Source organism: Dryobates pubescens, chromosome 3 (genome assembly GCF_014839835.1).
Source record: "Dryobates pubescens isolate bDryPub1 chromosome 3, bDryPub1.pri, whole genome shotgun sequence".
Lineage (NCBI taxonomy): Eukaryota > Metazoa > Chordata > Aves > Piciformes > Picidae > Dryobates > Dryobates pubescens.
The window spans coordinates 783,969-800,490 of NC_071614.1; the positions used below are offsets into that span (position 1 = coordinate 783,969).

General features: G+C 52.7%; 1 protein-coding gene across 1 annotated transcript in view; it reads right to left on the bottom strand.

The window, feature by feature from the left end:
• PREX2 (phosphatidylinositol-3,4,5-trisphosphate dependent Rac exchange factor 2) overlaps positions 1-16,522 on the bottom strand; it is a 91,594-nt gene that overhangs the window by 66,137 nt on the left and 8,935 nt on the right. The window contains exons 2-4 of the mRNA XM_054178955.1: positions 2,437-2,508; positions 2,240-2,362; positions 1,222-1,326 (exon numbers count right to left, since the gene is read on the bottom strand). Of these exons, the coding sequence (XP_054034930.1) occupies positions 1,222-1,326; positions 2,240-2,362; positions 2,437-2,508 (300 nt within the window). The remainder of the gene's footprint in view (positions 1-1,221; positions 1,327-2,239; positions 2,363-2,436; positions 2,509-16,522) is intronic.

The window sequence follows — 16,522 nt, forward strand, 5'->3', positions numbered from 1 at the left end:
CGCGGGGGGAGGGAAGTGGAGTCAGAGAGTAAGGGCCTTGGGGGCTAATGAGGTATGGAGGACAGCACAGCAAACACTGGGAATTGCTGGGATTCCAGGGGAGGAACAGACAGCCCCACAGTCAGGGCAAAAATTGGTCTGTGGAGGGGCCAGAAGGAACTGTGAGGCAATGGTGTGAGCTCATCCCCAGCTTCACAGGGCAAGATGCCTGACCTGGGAACACCAAGCAGCAGCAGTCTAACGCAGCCAGACATTGACAGGGGCCACGAAGCTGGATGCAGACACAGTGCTGATGGAACAGAGGCCACACCACTGGGAGGTCACTGCAGGCAGCACACAACTCACAGCAAACATACCCAGAGCCAGTGCTGCCAGGGGCATCTCACACCCCCCCTCGGGGCTCTGTGCCCAGGGGCAGCCAGCTGCTGTCTTATCCTAAAGGATCTCACTCAACCTGCCAAGGAAAAAGCTTTTCTGGTGCAGACTGAGCAAGGTAACAGCCATGCAGGTTTATGTGGTGACTCTGTCCTCAGAGGGCTGGTTTCAGCTCCTGCTTATTCACAGCTAATCACATCTCTAATGACCTGAACTGCCCTGTCTGCCTAGAAAGCCTCAACCATACTCTCACGTCACAGCCAGACCTCTTACTCTAGGCTGGACTGCTGCCACTTCCTCTACAGACATGTCCTGAACCTATGAGGAGCCCATAGCAGATGTGAAAGGCCAGGAGCACCCAGCACTGACACGCTGTGAGCTGCCACAGCTTCACACTTGGCTTCCTGCTCCACACAAGCAGCTCTCTGCAGTCTACATCTCCTGTTCTGCTTCAGCCTGGCCATGCTGCACCCAACACAGAATCATGTGTGTGAAGCTCCCCAGTGTGGGGCAAGTACCAGGGCCTGGACCTTCTCCTCAGAAGTCCTGGTGAGTCCCTCAGCTCCTTTTTCATAGCTTCTTTCCCTATCCCTCCCCAGTTACCTTACCCTGTTCTCTTTCCTCCCCCAGACAGGCTGGATGGACCCTGTCCCTCGGCCAGCACGGCCAAGGCAGGCTGCATAAGGCTGTCAGCCACACGGACCCCAGTGGGGCGGTGAGACCTCCACCACCCCCAGCTGAAGCTGCCTGCCAGCTGCTTGTGGCTGGTCCTTGGTGGTGCTGAGAGCTCTAACCACCCTGCCTGGGCAGAGGCTGAGCCAACCCCCCAGCTCAGAGCCTATTTACCAGGAGGAACGCCCGCACTGTCCTGATCTTGTTCAGGTCAAGCAGAACCTTCTGTGCCTTCTCGTGGTTGCTGCAGTACTCATCATAGATGCGGAATTTCTCCTTCTGCAGAGACAAGGACAGACATTGTTCTTCTCTTTAATTAGTAAAACATGGGATGAGCACTTTGCAAAGCTGAGCAGCTAACACAGCCTTCGTTTGGGGAGCTCAGCTCTTCCCCCCGCCCCGGTTACTCTTTGAGCTCCAGCCTCGCAGCAGAACGAGCAGCACTCTGCAAGTGTCACTGGGGAGCCTCAGTCACAGAATGCCAGGCTGGAAGGGACCTCGAGGACCATCTGCTCCAACCCTTTTTGGCAAAAGCCTGGTCTAGACAAGCTGTCCCAGCACACTGTCCAGCTGAATCTTAAAGTGTCTAATGCTGGGGACTCCACCACTTCCCTGGGGAGATCAACCCAATGGCTGATTGTTCTCCATGGGAAAAGTTTGCCTGGTGTCCAACTGGAGTCTGCCCAGGAGATTGTCCCCATTACCCCTTGCTTCCCCTTTTGACTCCTTGTGAGAAGGGAGGCTCCATCTTCCTTGCAGCAACCCTTTAGATACTGGAGCACAGCAAGGTGGTCTCCCCTGAGCCTTTTTTCTGCAGGCTGAACAAAGCCTCTTCTCCCATGGCAGCTTCCCAGTCCCTGCATCATCTTTACCAGATCTTATGATCCTTCTACCTCCAGATCACACAGCAGCACTGGGCTCAGCCACGCTGCAGGGCTCCCTTGGTCAGCCTGGGCCAATTTGGTGACTACGGAAAGGATGAAACCACAAAGGTTCACCCAGCTGGTATGTTCTGCATTCTCCTCCTCTCTGCTCTGGACAGGACAGTAACCCAGAGATGACCTCAAAGCACTGAGCAACCAAGCGGTGTTTTGTCCTGGTGACTGTGCACACTCCTCACCAGCACAGCAATTAATAAAGGCAACTAGGAAAGGAATCAAGTGGGAGGAGGCTGTGCTAGAAGGCAGCATACATAGTGCAGAAAGCAGGTCCCAACTTCATGCTGGGCACTGGGCTCTGGCTGCAAGCACTCCTCCACCAGCGACAGGAAGTTTCTGTGCACTGCCAGAATGTCTTCAATGTTTGAAAACAACATCTGCAAGAGAGGGAGAGACACATAAATAAAACATCAGCTAGGAGGGAGCAGAAACATGCAGTTAGGAGACAAACCTTAACTGTCTCTTCTGTGACATTTTTGTCCACCTTGGCTGCAGCACACTGGATCATGCGGTGAAGGAAAGCCTGGGGGGAACAGCACACAGAAGGGAGAAGTTATTTCAGGAGGATCTGAACAGCTGTGGGCATTTCATACCAGGGATTTGCTGCCCAGCTTTCTTGTGCTTTGGGTCCCAGCAGAGCAGTGCTCAGAATCCAAACCTGGTATTTTATTCATGAAGCACTTAGTGGCTCTGTTCCCCTACCCTGGCCCAAAGCTGCATCCACACAGTGATGAAGAGAGCTAAACCAGGGGGGGTCTAATGCAGCTGGGACACCGAACAACCTTTGAGTCCCACTTCCACCCCACACTCAGGTCACAACCAATCAAGAGCAGATTGAGCACTTTCCAGTCTCACTCCAGCACCTCACACAGCGACCACAGAACAAGCCACAAATCAGCCACTGGTTTCAGGAGCTCTCGGTATGAAGTGGGACTTTTCCCACACTGAGCACAAGGTTCCTGATGTACTGATAGTCAAATCTGCTGTGAAGGAAACTGGCTTAGAGAGTCAGCTGCCTCTGGCTTTGTTTGGTGAAAATGTTCACTCTGCCCTCCTCCAGAACCTCATCCTTGGGGGCTGGAGAAGTCAGCAATGCCACTAAGGAAACAGCAAAAGAGGGAGGTCTCTTGTATCTCGCATTCAAGACCTGCAAACAACAAGAGGAGAAGCCCAGGAAGCGATCCCAGAAGAAATCAATCAGGTCTCAGGTACAAAGGGAATCATTAATTTGCATTTATTCACCCATGCCACTGGGAGGGCTGCAGGATGCTCTGAAAACACCACCACAGGGCAGACCAAACCCTGCCATTGACAATTCCTCACACAGACACAGATTCCTCAGCCATGGAGCTGGCACGAGTGCCAGGTCTGCCATGAGCAAGTCTCTGTGCATTGTCCTCTGCTCACAGGCTCAGCTGAACTCTGGCAGGCTGCAAATTGCCTAGAAGCAGCAGCAGGCACCTGCTGTGAGGAAGGACAGCAGCCCCAGCAGCCCTGTGCTTCTCTCTGCTGGGATCCAGACATGTTCTCCCCTTTGTATCACTGCTTCCACCCCGAGATCCGTGCTGCCTTGGGCACAGCCAGGGAGGGCTGCAGACACACGTTTCAGGAAGGTCGTTTCCTGTGTATTTTCTCTTTAGGAAAACCAACCCTGCAGCAGCCAAACTCTCCTGCTGAAGGCAGAAGGAAGCCAGCAAGATGGGTTGGACATCAGAACTGAATTGCATGCTGCTCTGCAGGCTGTCAAAAGCCAAAGCCCCAAAAGAAACCCAGAAGGAAGGCTTGCAGCCTCCTCACAGCTGCTGAAGCACAAAGCTGAAATGCTGGTGGCTTTGCTGTGCTTTCACAGCCTTAGAGCATCCAGAGACATCTGGGTGGTGGGAAATATTCTGCTCTTTTCACCATGTTCCAGTGGTCCCAGACAGACCACCGAGCCCTGTGCTTGGGAAGAAAGCTGCTCTGGTCTGTAGGTGCTCAGCCAAACCCATTTCCTATCATGGGCAACCCAGCTCACAGACACTGAGGCAGTGTCCTGCACAGCAGCCTGAGGCTTCTTGCACTAGAATTAATGCACATCAGATTCCAGGTCTCAGCAGAGCACCAGGCTGGGTTTGTTGAAGCACTTCTGCTTGATCTTTGCCACCAAAGACTGATTGCCGTGGCTAAGACTCCAGCAGCAGCTGCGGCAAGCCCCGTGTGCTCACCCTCCTCTTCCCATTAACCTGTGCCAGAAGCTGTGGCAGGAGCTGCTGAGGCTGGCTTCTGAGACTGAACAACAGACTCCTCTGCTCTCTCCAGCGACCCACCAGCTGAGGCACCACCTGTTTCTCCCATCCTGCCTGCAGGACTGGATGAATCACAAGCAGCAGAGAGCACCAGCCAAGGTCAGAGAGATCCTTCCTTCCTCCCTCCCTCCCTACACCCACTGCCACATCTGCAACACTTTCCTACTGCTCATTTCCTTTCACAACTCAACAAATGATTCCCTTCTCCTTCCACCCAACCCAGGGGGCATCCCTCTGCCTGAAGGAGCATCCCTGGCTTCTTGAAGCACCCATGAGCTCAGCAGTAAACACACACACGAATGCTGGGCTGAGCACAAATCTCCATCCTCTTTTCATGTCTGCTGCTGCACTTTGGGATCACCTCAACCTTTTCTCTCCCACTGCCTGCTGAAGCTTTTCTCTGTCATTTCAGACAATGTCTTCCAAAAGAAGAAAACCTTTCCCCACCCTGTCCTGTGTCTTGATCACATTCCCTGCACTTCCCCTGTCACTCACAGCACTTTTCACCTTCTTACTGCACATCTTGTCCACCTTTCCTGCCCCCTGAGGCTTCTCACGTTCCCCCTTTGATGAGGGAGTGTCCTGAAACTGCTCTCCCCAGCTCTGAAGGCACCTAGGCTGTGACTGTGCTTTCACTTCTGATCCCATCCTTCCTTTCAGCACCACAGCAGATGACAGCCAGAGGCACACGGCCCAAGCCCAGCTGCCCTCAGCCAGGAGGGAAGTGTGAGGTCTCCACCCTCTTCCTTGTGCCGAAGCCACTCTCAAAGAGATTTAGTACAACCTTTTCCTGGCCCAAAAGGAAGAGATCTCTTCCCTTTCCTTCCCAGATGTCAAGAGCCCTCTCACTCCTAGCTAAGATCTTCATTTGGGGAAATGCTTCCCCAGGAGCAGCTCTGCTCTGGCTGCTCAGCACAGGTTTGGTTGGACACAGAAGGAGCTCTGCTCACAGGTAAGGTCATGCCCAAGGGAATCACCAACCCCCAGGCTGGATGCCACACATCCTGCCTGCTGCCATCCACAGCCACCTGCAGAAAGCTGCTACAAAATCATCTCAAAGCTTTCTTGATTAAAGTACAGCTTACCAAGAGCCCCCTGGGCTAAGGGAGGAGCACCCCCCTGGCAGCTGAGCAGGAGGCAGAGTCTGGTCCCAGCCTGTGGCCCTGGTGGTGCAGGTTACACAGTGAGCAACATCCCTCTAACCATCCAGCTGACCCTGCAGCTCTCTGGGGTGGGAATGGGAGAGAGATGACATCTCCAAACAGTTTCCCTCTCATGAAAGTCAGCAGTTTCCTGAACTCACAGAACAGGAGGTTCCCACCAGGAATTCTCCTGAGCTCAGCTGTGTCCAGCACCAGCAAAGCAAAACAAGAGCAGGAGAGCTCAGCACCAGTGGCGTAGCGCTCTGTCCCCACCCAGAAAGCCAAGCTTCATGCTGTGGTTTCTGCTTCCACTGCCTATCCTCCCCAAGCAAAACACAGATCTTGACTTTCCATTGAACTTTCACCCCCCAAATGCTGATTTTCCTTCCCACAAACACAAGATCACTCCACGTTCCTGCTGCCTACCACGAATCAGCCTTGTGGATTTTCATCTGCCTGGGTGGTTCTGAGCCCATTCCCAGGGCACTGCAGTCAGGAAGATCTCTTCCTGGGTCATATCTGATTCATGAGGTGTGCAAATGCAGAGAATCCTTCATCTGCTGCTTCCCCATTGGCTGGATGGCTATCAGAGTGCACGTAAGAAAATGTTCTTTCCTTCATGCATCTAAACATCTGCTGCACATTAATTACATCTCAGGGTATTTACCTGCTAATCCCAGCTCACATCCATCACAGAGCTTTCACTCCTTGAAGGCTATAATGACCACCAAGGACACGATTTTAGAGCAATAAATGGAGCATGTCCACATCCAGAGTGGAGCTGCAGGAATGGAGCCAGAGCCATTTGGATTCCCCCACGCTAGCAGGGCTGCCTTGCTGTCACATAAATCTGTCATCTCAAGATATATGGAGCTGGACTCTCCATGCCTGCTGGGGAGCAGTAACCACACACACTCCCAGGCTTTGCTCCTCTCCCTGCTCGAGCACAGGCTCTGCTTCTGGAGCTCTCACCCAAAGCTATGGCCTGGCTCTGTTTGGTGAGCTCCCAGCATAACTGCACCATTTCCCTCGACTCCCTGGGAAGCAAGTCCTGCTGCAAGACTGCGTGGCTCCTCCTGCTCCTGGCCTTCCTCTCTGGGAGGGAACAGAAGACACAGCCTGGTTGCAGTACCATTTCTTGCCCTCTTCATCATTTCTTTTGTGGTTGAAAGGGGTGTTAGGAAAAACTTCTTCCCCAAAAGGGTTGTCCAGTCTTGGAGCAGGCTGCTCAGGGCAGTGCTGGAGTCCCCATCTCTAGGGGGGTTTCGAAGCCATGGAGATGTGGTGCTGAGGGAGGAGGGTTGGTGGCAATCTGGCAGCGCTGGGTCCAAGGCTGGACTCGACCTTAAAGGTCTCTTCCAAGCAAACAATTCCATGACTCCAGTGCTGGGACTTTAAGATGAGAGAGCTTCTCACTGCCTCTTCCTGAGACAAGAGCCTCATTTGTCTGGGTTAAAAGCAAAAGCTCTAAACCTCCCTCCTGACTCTCTTCTGTTAAAAATAGCACCAGAAAATCTGCCCCTCCCAAGCAGTCCCCAGGGACATTTGGGCCACTGCTTGCATTAAAAGAAGAGAACACTGAGCTGTGCCAGCACCACACCCTCCTCACCAGACCTCCTGAACCCTACCTGCAGGCAAGCAGCAGAGCTGGGTGGTGGCAGCAGCCATCTGCCCATGCTCAGCCAGAGCCTGGCAGCACTGAACACTGCTCCTGCTGGGACACCCTGCTGCCTGAGGACACCCATGGTGACTGCACAGACTGAAGGTTACCCAAGGCTGCAGAGCAGGTTTTTAATCACTATTCTCTTTCCTTCCATTCATGAATGTGCTGTGAGGAAGAACAGCTCCTACCCTCCTGCAGCACAACCCATCACATTGTGTAAGCCATTCAATCCCCCAGACACCAGCCTTCTAAGAACAACACAAGGAAACAATGGTGTCAGTGGGACCAGGAAATCCAGGAACTATAAATAAATACCAGGTATTGTTTCCCAGCATCTTCAGTAGCTTTGGGCCCTGCAGTCCTTCCTCTGGGGGAGGAAATGATGCCTCTGAAAGCCCACCTCGGGTCCCTAGCAGGCCACACAATTTGCCATACCTGGGCAACCTGAAGGCACTGAACTTGCAGGCGAAGAGCCAGCCACAGGCTCATCTCCTGGGCAATAAAAGCCACCCTGACCACAGGGCTTGACTGCAAGGTGCTGCTCCTCCACTGCAAAGCTGATTTCCTCCTTTTTCAAGGAACAGGCTATGACTGTCTCAGATGCCCAAGCCATCAATGCCCAACTGCATCAATGTACTGGGAGAGCCTGAAAATGCAGGCAAAATACCTTCAGAGTGGCTAGAGAGCAGCTTCAGGAGAGCTGACACCAAGAGCAGGTCTGACACTCTTCAGGTCTATAAATAACCCTGGTAGAAACCTTTTGATCTTCCCTCCCCAAAATCCTGCCTGCAGGAAGGACCAGCAGCAGGGAGACAAGCAGGGCAGCAAGGCCAGGTCAAGATGCTCTCTACTAACATCTCTCCAGATGTGTGGCATTCACAGCTAAGCCCAAAATGAAGCCAAAAGGCAGCAAAAGGTGTGGGGGCAGAGGGTCACTGCAGCTGAGGAAGCACAAGGCCAGAAGAATTACCACTTGAGACACAACTGAAGTGGACACTGCCGAGGGAAGCAAGCACGGAACAGGCTCCTTGGTCTTTCAGGCTTCCTCTGACTCCCTGCAAACTGCCTGTTAAGAGTTGCTAATAGCTGTACTTCAGGTTTTTTCCCCCAGTGGCGTGTGAAAGAAACTGGGATAAGTACAGGAGAAAGGTGCCAAACCCACAGAGCTAGAAACTTTCCACAGGCTTCTCTTTTCTTGCCAGAAGAGTCAGGGTTTCACTTCAAAATATTTTTCTAGCCTCTTCTACTGCAAGGCCTGCAGGGCAATGCTTCCAGAGCGGGTGCTGCCTCCATCGCTAAACAAAGCCATCGCTCCCAGGAGAGCTGACCTTCACCTGCCAGCCCAAAATAGTGTGGCCAGCTACAGAGCAGCAGCTCACATCCTTAGAGGATGTCTGACAGCATTATGGAGCCAAGCACTGCTCTGGACTTCCAAGTTTGCTGCAGGCAGCACCTCCAAGACTAAAACAGACAACTAAACCCAACAGCTGTACTGGTCAGAAAAGAAACGGCAGCAGCTCCCCAGCGAGGCAGGAGGAGGCAGTGGGGAGCTGTTGTTCTTGTTAGAAAGAATCCCAGAATGGCTCAGGTTGGAAAGGACCTCAGAGCTCATCTACTCCAACCTCCTGCCATGGGCAGGGACACCTCTCAGCTAAGCTCATCCAACCTGGCCTTGAACACCTCCAGGGAAGAGGCATCCACAGCCTCCATGGGCAACCTGCTCCAGAGTCCAGTCTCCCTGCCTGGCCTCAAACACTTGCCCAGTCCTTCTGGAGATGCCTCCACCCTTCCAGCTGTGTTAAGGACACTCTGACAAGGACTTCGTGCGCAGAGCTGTCACACATGAGGGTGGAAATTTCCAGATCCAAAGAGCAGCAAGGAGCTCACAGACACAGGATCCCTTCTGCAGACAGCAGAAGGCTTGTCTCATTCTCCAAAGGGATGGGTGACATCCAGATATTGTCTCCCAGCTCTCCCTTTGGGCAGCAAGGACACTTTTTCATTGTCATCCAGAGCAATGGACCAAAGGGAAGGAGCACAATTTCCTGCCTACTGCAAGAAACCAGAGTTCACCTAAGGAACAAAGGAGGGTGGAGGCTCCAGCACTGCTGAGTCCTTCTGGAGCAGAGAGTGCTCGGAAACAGGCAGCACTCCTGCCATGCTGACCTACAGCAGCCCAACACACACAAACAAATAAATCTGACAGACACAAAAACAAAGTCTCCATGTGCAGAAGGGGCCCAAACTGAAGCCAAATCCCCAGGGAAGGCTTGGCTGAGCTGCCCCCAGCAGCTCAGTGCCCCAGCAGGCTCTGCAAGGCAAGCACACAGAGCACTGCATGGCCACTGTGGTTTTCCTGGACACAGGATGCTGCCAGCCTTGGGCTGTGCGTTTGCAGACAGGAAGGGGCCTTGGCCATGGCCTTTCTTCAGGGGTAAGCAGGAAAAGGTTCAGGTTAGCAGATAGGTCAGGCTAGAAGTCAAGCAGCAGCACTGCCTCTCTCTGTCCCACAGCTGCCGTGTAGACAGCCCCCAGTGACTTGCATGGCTTTACACTGCAGGCCTGGCTATGGCCATGGACACAGCACTAAGTCATTCTGTAAACATTTCCATCCTCCTCTTCCAGAGCCAGACATCAATTTGGAAAGATTTCATAGCATGCTCCTGCAAACAGCAAGGCCACCACAGCTGCCCAGGCAGCCTCTCCCTCAGCATCATCCTTGTCAGAGTTCTTCTGCACATGAAAGATTCCAGCAGCCAAGTTCTGCCTTACAGCAGGCTGCGGGACCAGCAGGGGTTCTGAATGCACCTTGCTGTCAGCCTGGCATCCATCCCAAGAGCAACTCAATATTCTTCACTCCAGCAGCATGCAAAGGGCTGGAAGCCTCCCAAGCTAAAGACCGAGCAAAGTCGTCAACAGACACGAGCCTCCTCCTCCTCCCTAATCAGATCCATGGCCCTCCCAGAGTGAGGAGCTGGGACCTCTGAGAAAACACAACAAAACACATCTCTCCTCTTCCCTACTGCTCAGTACTTATTGCAACTGAAGCCATGCTCCCCCTCTCCACAAAGGGGAAAAAAGGACCAAGTTTCTCATTGTGTTTGCCCTGTTTGGCTCATGTCCTAGAGAACAGAGGGAGCAAGGTGAAGCTTTGCTCCTCCTTCTGGAAGGGCACTTTCTCCATGCAGGAAAATCAAACCTGAGATGAGTTAAGGCACATAACCAATTCAATCCACTTCTACTCAGCTGGAATACTTGGGGCTGCCCAGGACACTGGGAGTGCCCATCCCTGGGAGGATCTGAGCACACAGAGAAGTGCTGCTGAGGGACAGAGCGGAGGTGACCTGGCAGGGCCGTGTGAACAGCTGGACTTGGTCACCTTCAGTCTTTCAACACAACCAATTCTATCATCCCCATGACAGAGCCACACAGCTGCAAATGTGCCCCAGCAGGAAGCCTTCAGAGCCCAGCAGCTCCAACAGGCACGGAGCACAGCCACAAGTGCAGCAGAGCCGACTGGAAGCATCACAGCTCTGCACCTTCCCCACAGGATTCCACAGGGCCTCAAGGAAACAGAGCCTTGGTGATGGACCAGCTGTCCAGCTGCAGCACGATGGTCACAGGGGACAGGTCTGCTCCATGCAGCTCCCTGCAAGGTCTAAGGCTCGTCAGGAGGAGGAACCCAGAGCAGAGCCAGTGGCTGCACAGGGAGCATTTCCTGCGGCAGCCAGGCCTGATCTGTCCCTGTGCCCTTCTGCCCCGAGTGAGGAGCACCTTCCTTGGACTTTGCCTTCCCTTACAAGCACAGCAACAGGAGTGTGCCCAGCAAGAGCCCCACAGCCCTGCTCAAACTGAGCACTCCACTGCAGATGCTCTGGAGGAGCAGAGACCCTGAGGCAAGTGCCAGTCACACCTGCCCCAAGAGAAGTGAAGGCCACCAGCATGCCACAACTGGCCAGTCCACTTCTTCAGTGGCCAGCTTTTCCCTTTAAACTCTGCAAAAGACAAGAAAGAAACATCCAAGATTTCACAGGGCTCCTTCTGTGAGGTTTTGAAGGGAAGATTTTTGCTCTGGGAACCAAGGAACTTTAGGGTATGTTGGTTTTTGCACCATGAGCTTGGGGATCAGAGTCATTGTTGAAGGGGGGAAATAAATAAAGGGAAAACAAAGGAGTTAAACCAAAAGTCACAGTTAAAAACAGGCCACAGAGTTGTGACCCTTAAGCACAGCTCCAGTGTGTGTCCGCTGGCAGACAGAGTTCAGGTGCTTTTACTACCACCTTCAGCTCTGCAGTCAGTGTATGGCTGCTCAGCTAGAGACTCGGAGCATGAGGTGTGACACCTGGTGACAAGCTGCAGGCAACTTCAGTGCATCTCAGCTGAAGGAAAGCAACCAGAAAACAAAACCACCACAGCAACCAAAAACCCCAACCCCCAAAGCTCCGATTCCTATGCTGAGCTTGCATGCAGTGCCTGGAGAGCCACGACAGCCCCGACGGCAGCAGGAAGCAAAATGCCAGGCTGTAATTAATTTTAATTGGGTCCCAGTAACAAAGAGCTCGCTTCTTCCCACCCCAGCACGCAGCCTCACCACCAGCCAGGGCACTGCTTTGGCTTCACCCATCTTTTGGGGGTCCTTCCACTCCTGTCTTCGCCATTGGGTGTACACCATTCATATCCTGCCTCCCAGCCCTGCTGTGGTCCAGCTGGGGATGTTTGGGGACCAAACCAACCAGCTCCAGAGAGACCTCAGCCACCAAGACTTGGTGAGGAGCCACAGACAGCTCGGTGCAGCAGAGGGGAAGGAGAATGTCCTCAGCTGGCAATGCCAAACAAACAAACAGCCTTTTATTCCTGTCAGACCTAGTGATGATTGGGCACGGCAGCCCTCAGCTCATCCTCTGAATTTAGATCACCAAGACCTTTTATTCTGCTTCATCACCACCTTTAATCCCTTGAAACACTTCAGTTGCCCATGCCCTGAACCCATAACTGTACCACTTCTGAAGTGTTCCTGCCTGGGGGGGTTGGCAGAAGTTTCAGGACCTTTACCTACCAGCCTGCAGGATGGTCCAGGATCCTTACAGCACAAATCTAATGTGGCTTTCACTTCTTTTAATGAAACACCCGAGGACCAACCTAACCCCAAGCCTGCCTGTGTGCACCACACTGACGATGCAAAGCCAGCTTGCCAAGGGCAGTGCTTCCAGCAGGACTGGCAAAGTAACAACAGGGGAAGAACCCGCGTCCATGTGCAGCTCCTCTGACCTCTCCAGCCCCAGCACAGCAGAAGATGGTTTGCTCCACACACAAGAGCTGGTGGGCAAATTCATTTTGCAAGTCCCACAGATGCCTTTCATCTTCAGAGCATCAACAGCCAGCAAGTGAGGATGCTCTGTGCAGCTTCTGCAGCTGCCCACAGGATCCTCTCTCCTCACTGCACACAGTTTTGTCTTCCAATTAAGTCTGCAGTAATTAAAAGAACTTTAGGAGGGGGACAACCAACCAACCCACAAATTAAAAATGCTACAGTCCTAATTGAGATGGACAGGGAAGCAGTGCAGGTGAGAGCAGGCAGAGAGAGCTGCCACCCCGAGAGCTGACTGCAGCCACGGCATGGCCGCAGCTCCGCGCACGCAACAGCCGCGGCGCCGCCCAGCCTCCGAGCCCCAGCCACAGTAATTAGCCAGGCAGACAAGTTTCAAAGCATACCAAATGCTTACTAGAGCTCGCCCTGCCATTGTGCTTCGCTCTGCAAAGCAGCCATGAGGAGGGAAATCTCCATGATAAGCATGCTGCAGCCTCAGAAAGCAGGGCCCAGCCTGCCTGGAAACCGGCCGCCGCTCGCTGCCTTTCCTACACTTTATCTTATGTTCCTCTGCTCACTGGAACCAATTGGCTGCCATCAATGAAAAGCAACTTTGCATCCAATCAGTGGCATGAATTTAGAGTGAAAGCTGCTGTGCAGGACTTCTGTGAAGAGCCTGGGCCCTGTGCCATCCTTCTGCTTGTGAATGAAACAGCGCGAGCCACATGCCCTCCTCCTCCTCCCAGAGCTGGGGCCTTCACCCTCCCCTTTGCTGAGGGACCAGGAGCCAGCCCTTTGCTGCTGAGAGGACCATGACCTAGAAAGGCATCCAGTGGCATCAATGTTCTCACTGCAGAGAGCTCAGCTGCGCTCCATCCCACAGCTCTCCCTCCTGCTTTCCAAACCAGCGGCTGGAGCAACGCTGAGGCAGCTCTCCCGACTCGGCCCCTTGATAAATAGTTCCCTAAACTGATCCCTGACCTCTCCACATACTTTTCCTAAGTCACTGCTGACCCCAGAGGCTTTGCACCCTGCTGCCTGTACAGGTCTGGCTTTGTTTTTGTGTTGGGACATACTGCTCAAGAACAAACCCCAGATGAACCAAAGCCCAGCTTGATTGCCATGCAGTCCTCCAGCAGCACTCCCTGCTCACTCCTAAGAGCCACCACATGGCTCTGGTTAGAGCACTAAAGCCAGGAAGAAAATCCAAAGTCTATTGAGGCTAATGAAATGCCACTTTTGTTCCAGAACCAGGGATGTCTTCTTTAAGCAAAGGAGTTCCCCACAAGCTGAATTTTGCATATCAAACATTGCTGACCCTGGACAAAGAACTGGCTGCTGCTGAGCTCATTCAGCTCACCTGAAAGCTGTCAGACTTGGAGAGCAGGCTGTTAAAAGTCTGTTTCTGATGTGTGCTTGGTTAGCTCCCTTCTGCAGTCTCTAACTGTGTTCAAATGCTGCTCAGCACCACTCCAGCAAGGTGCTCACCCCCACTGAACACACTTCAGACAGAAGTGCCAAGAACACCAAGTGCAAACAGATTCTGTGGGCAGCCATGGGGGGGGCTCCTAATTAGCCTCCAGCCAGCACTTCCCAGCTTTTACTTGGTCGAGCTGCCTGGATCCACACTCAGGAGGAAAGGTCAGCTCCCCAAGGCTGGGAAAACCACCCCACCACCTCCTCCACCTCTGCTCCCTCATGTTCAGTGAGGCTCTGTGAAAGATGAAGGTGCCAGGCTCCTGGCCAAACACACAGAACTCTCTTCCACGTTTCTCTACAGCTGTGCAGTGAGCTGTGCTGAGCTGAGCTGAGCTGAGCTGTGCTGAGCTGTGCTGAGCTGAGCTGGCCATCACACAACACAGGCAGCTTCTCACATGTGAGTGCTGAAATGCACCCAGAAGGAAGCTGCCCCTCAGCATCACATTGCCTCTGCCTGCAGAATTCACTTGAACAACTTTAAATACTTCTTTTCACTTAAAAAAAAAGACCTTTAACTGCTACATCATGAGCTCTCAAGCGTGGAGGCACAGCACATGCACTCCATGCGAGGCAGCAGCTCACACGAAGCTGTCAGCACCTGTGCCTCCTCTGTCCTTTCTCCTAGCCCAGTTAATGAGCTCCTTCCTTTATCTCTGTCCAAGCCACTCATCCCAGCCAGGTTCCCACAGCCTGCTGCTCTCTGCAGAGCACCAGCACTGGCTGCTCTCATACCAGTGGGCCTGTCCAACAGGAGGGTGGATCAGCTTTTCACTGCCTGCTTTCTTGATCCACCTGGGACAGGAGCAGCCAGAAGTTCGGGCTGTCAGACACCATCAGCAGCCAGCTAAATAAACCCTTCATGCTGTTTCCTTAATCAGGTCCTGGATGCTGGAAGCTTTCTGTGAGCCTCCTGAGCTGTAGCTAAACTTCAAATACTTGAGCTAAGACATTTCCTTCAAATTCCAGCATTCCAAGACTCTTTTGCAGTTTGCCATCAGCAGGGTGGCAGCTGCTGCAGTGTTCAGTCTCTCTCTACTCCTCCTTGTACCTCATCCTACAACAGCTTCAGATGCCACTTGCCCCAATACCCACCCAGAGCAAGAAGTGGCAGGAACAGCATGCTTTGAGTTCCAGCTGTTCACAGAATCCCAGCAGGGTGGGGTTGGAAAGGACCCCTGGAGATCACCCAGTCCAACCTCCCTGCTGCAGCAGGGCACCCATAGCAGCTTGCCCAGGAGCACAATGGAAGCTCTCCAGAGAATGAGGCTCCACATCCTCTCTGGGCAGCCTGCTCCAGGGCTCCAGCAGCCTCACACCAAAGAATTTTCTCCTCCTGTTCAGATGGAACCTCCTGGGCTCCAGTTGGTGCCCATTGCCCCTTGTCCTGTCCCTGGGCACCACTGAGCAGAGTCTGTCCCTTACAGAGCAAGCAAGGCTCAGCAACTGCAGCCTTTGGGGAGCAGGTCTGGGCTCTGTGCTCTCCAGCACTGCTATCAGCACACACAATCTACAGCACACATTAACAGTCTTTTTGGCTAATGTAAATTTGGACTTGCAAAGTAAATATTTATTTCAACTAAGACAAAGCACTTCCATTATGACAGTGGAGTTCCAGGGTAACCTTAACGTCTTAGTGCTTTGGGGGGTTTAGAGCTGCAAGCACAGACAGCAGCTCCTGTAAAAGCCCTGAGAATGACAGCAAGGAAAGCTTCTGGGAACCTAAATGTTTTATTCCTGGTCAGACAGTGAATTCATTTTTGTGGTTACCAAAGAGAGGTGACAAAACCTGTCAGCTTTTGCCCATAGCAGGGAAGTTGAAGAATGGAATAGGAACAGAGGAATTCATTGCAGCATAAGAAAAGCCTTCAAGGGAACTCCAAAGCTGAACATTTATTGACAAATCTGATGGAAATCTTGGCTGCTGAAGTAACACCAAAGAAAAATTGGTCAGGCAAAGGGAAAATAATCTGCCAGGGCTTAGGGAGGCACTGAACTGAATATAGGAACTGAGGCACAAGAGATGAAGTCTCCTAAGCAAGCTGCTCTGAATCAGTCCCTGAGGCAACTTCTCCCCCATTAACCACCTAAGCAGCTCCTAAAGAGGCATCTCTGAGATGCATCAGCTTAGGGCTGAGTTAGAAGTTCAGGTGCAGGCAGCAAGTCTGCAGGTCACTCACATTTTCATTAGCCAAAACCCCCTCCAATCATTCACTGTGCAAGACCTCATCTCACAGCAGCAATATTCAGGATGCAAATGTTTGCTTCCCATCCACAGCACAGCAAAGCTACAGCTGCCACTGAATGCTGCACTTCTCCACTCCACTTATTTATCAAGACAAACAATCTTCTGCTAGACAGAAGTAAATAAAACAGGAATAAATGGGGGGATAAAGGGTCAGCAGCCACAACTGCTGCGATGTGCTGGTAAATTCTAGGTAACTCCAGCCAATGCTTCACTCCCTTGCCACCAGCCAGCACATGAGAAATGTTCACTCTGTGGAATTAAAAGGTTCAGCAAGAAATGGAGAAGTCTGAGCACTGCTTTAGCCCAGAGCTGCACGGTGGCTGCAGAACAGGAAAAGGAAGGGAACAGCTCCCACAGCACATTGAGACAGGCAAGGAGCTGAGACACAAAAGAGCATTCTGCCACAATCCTGGGT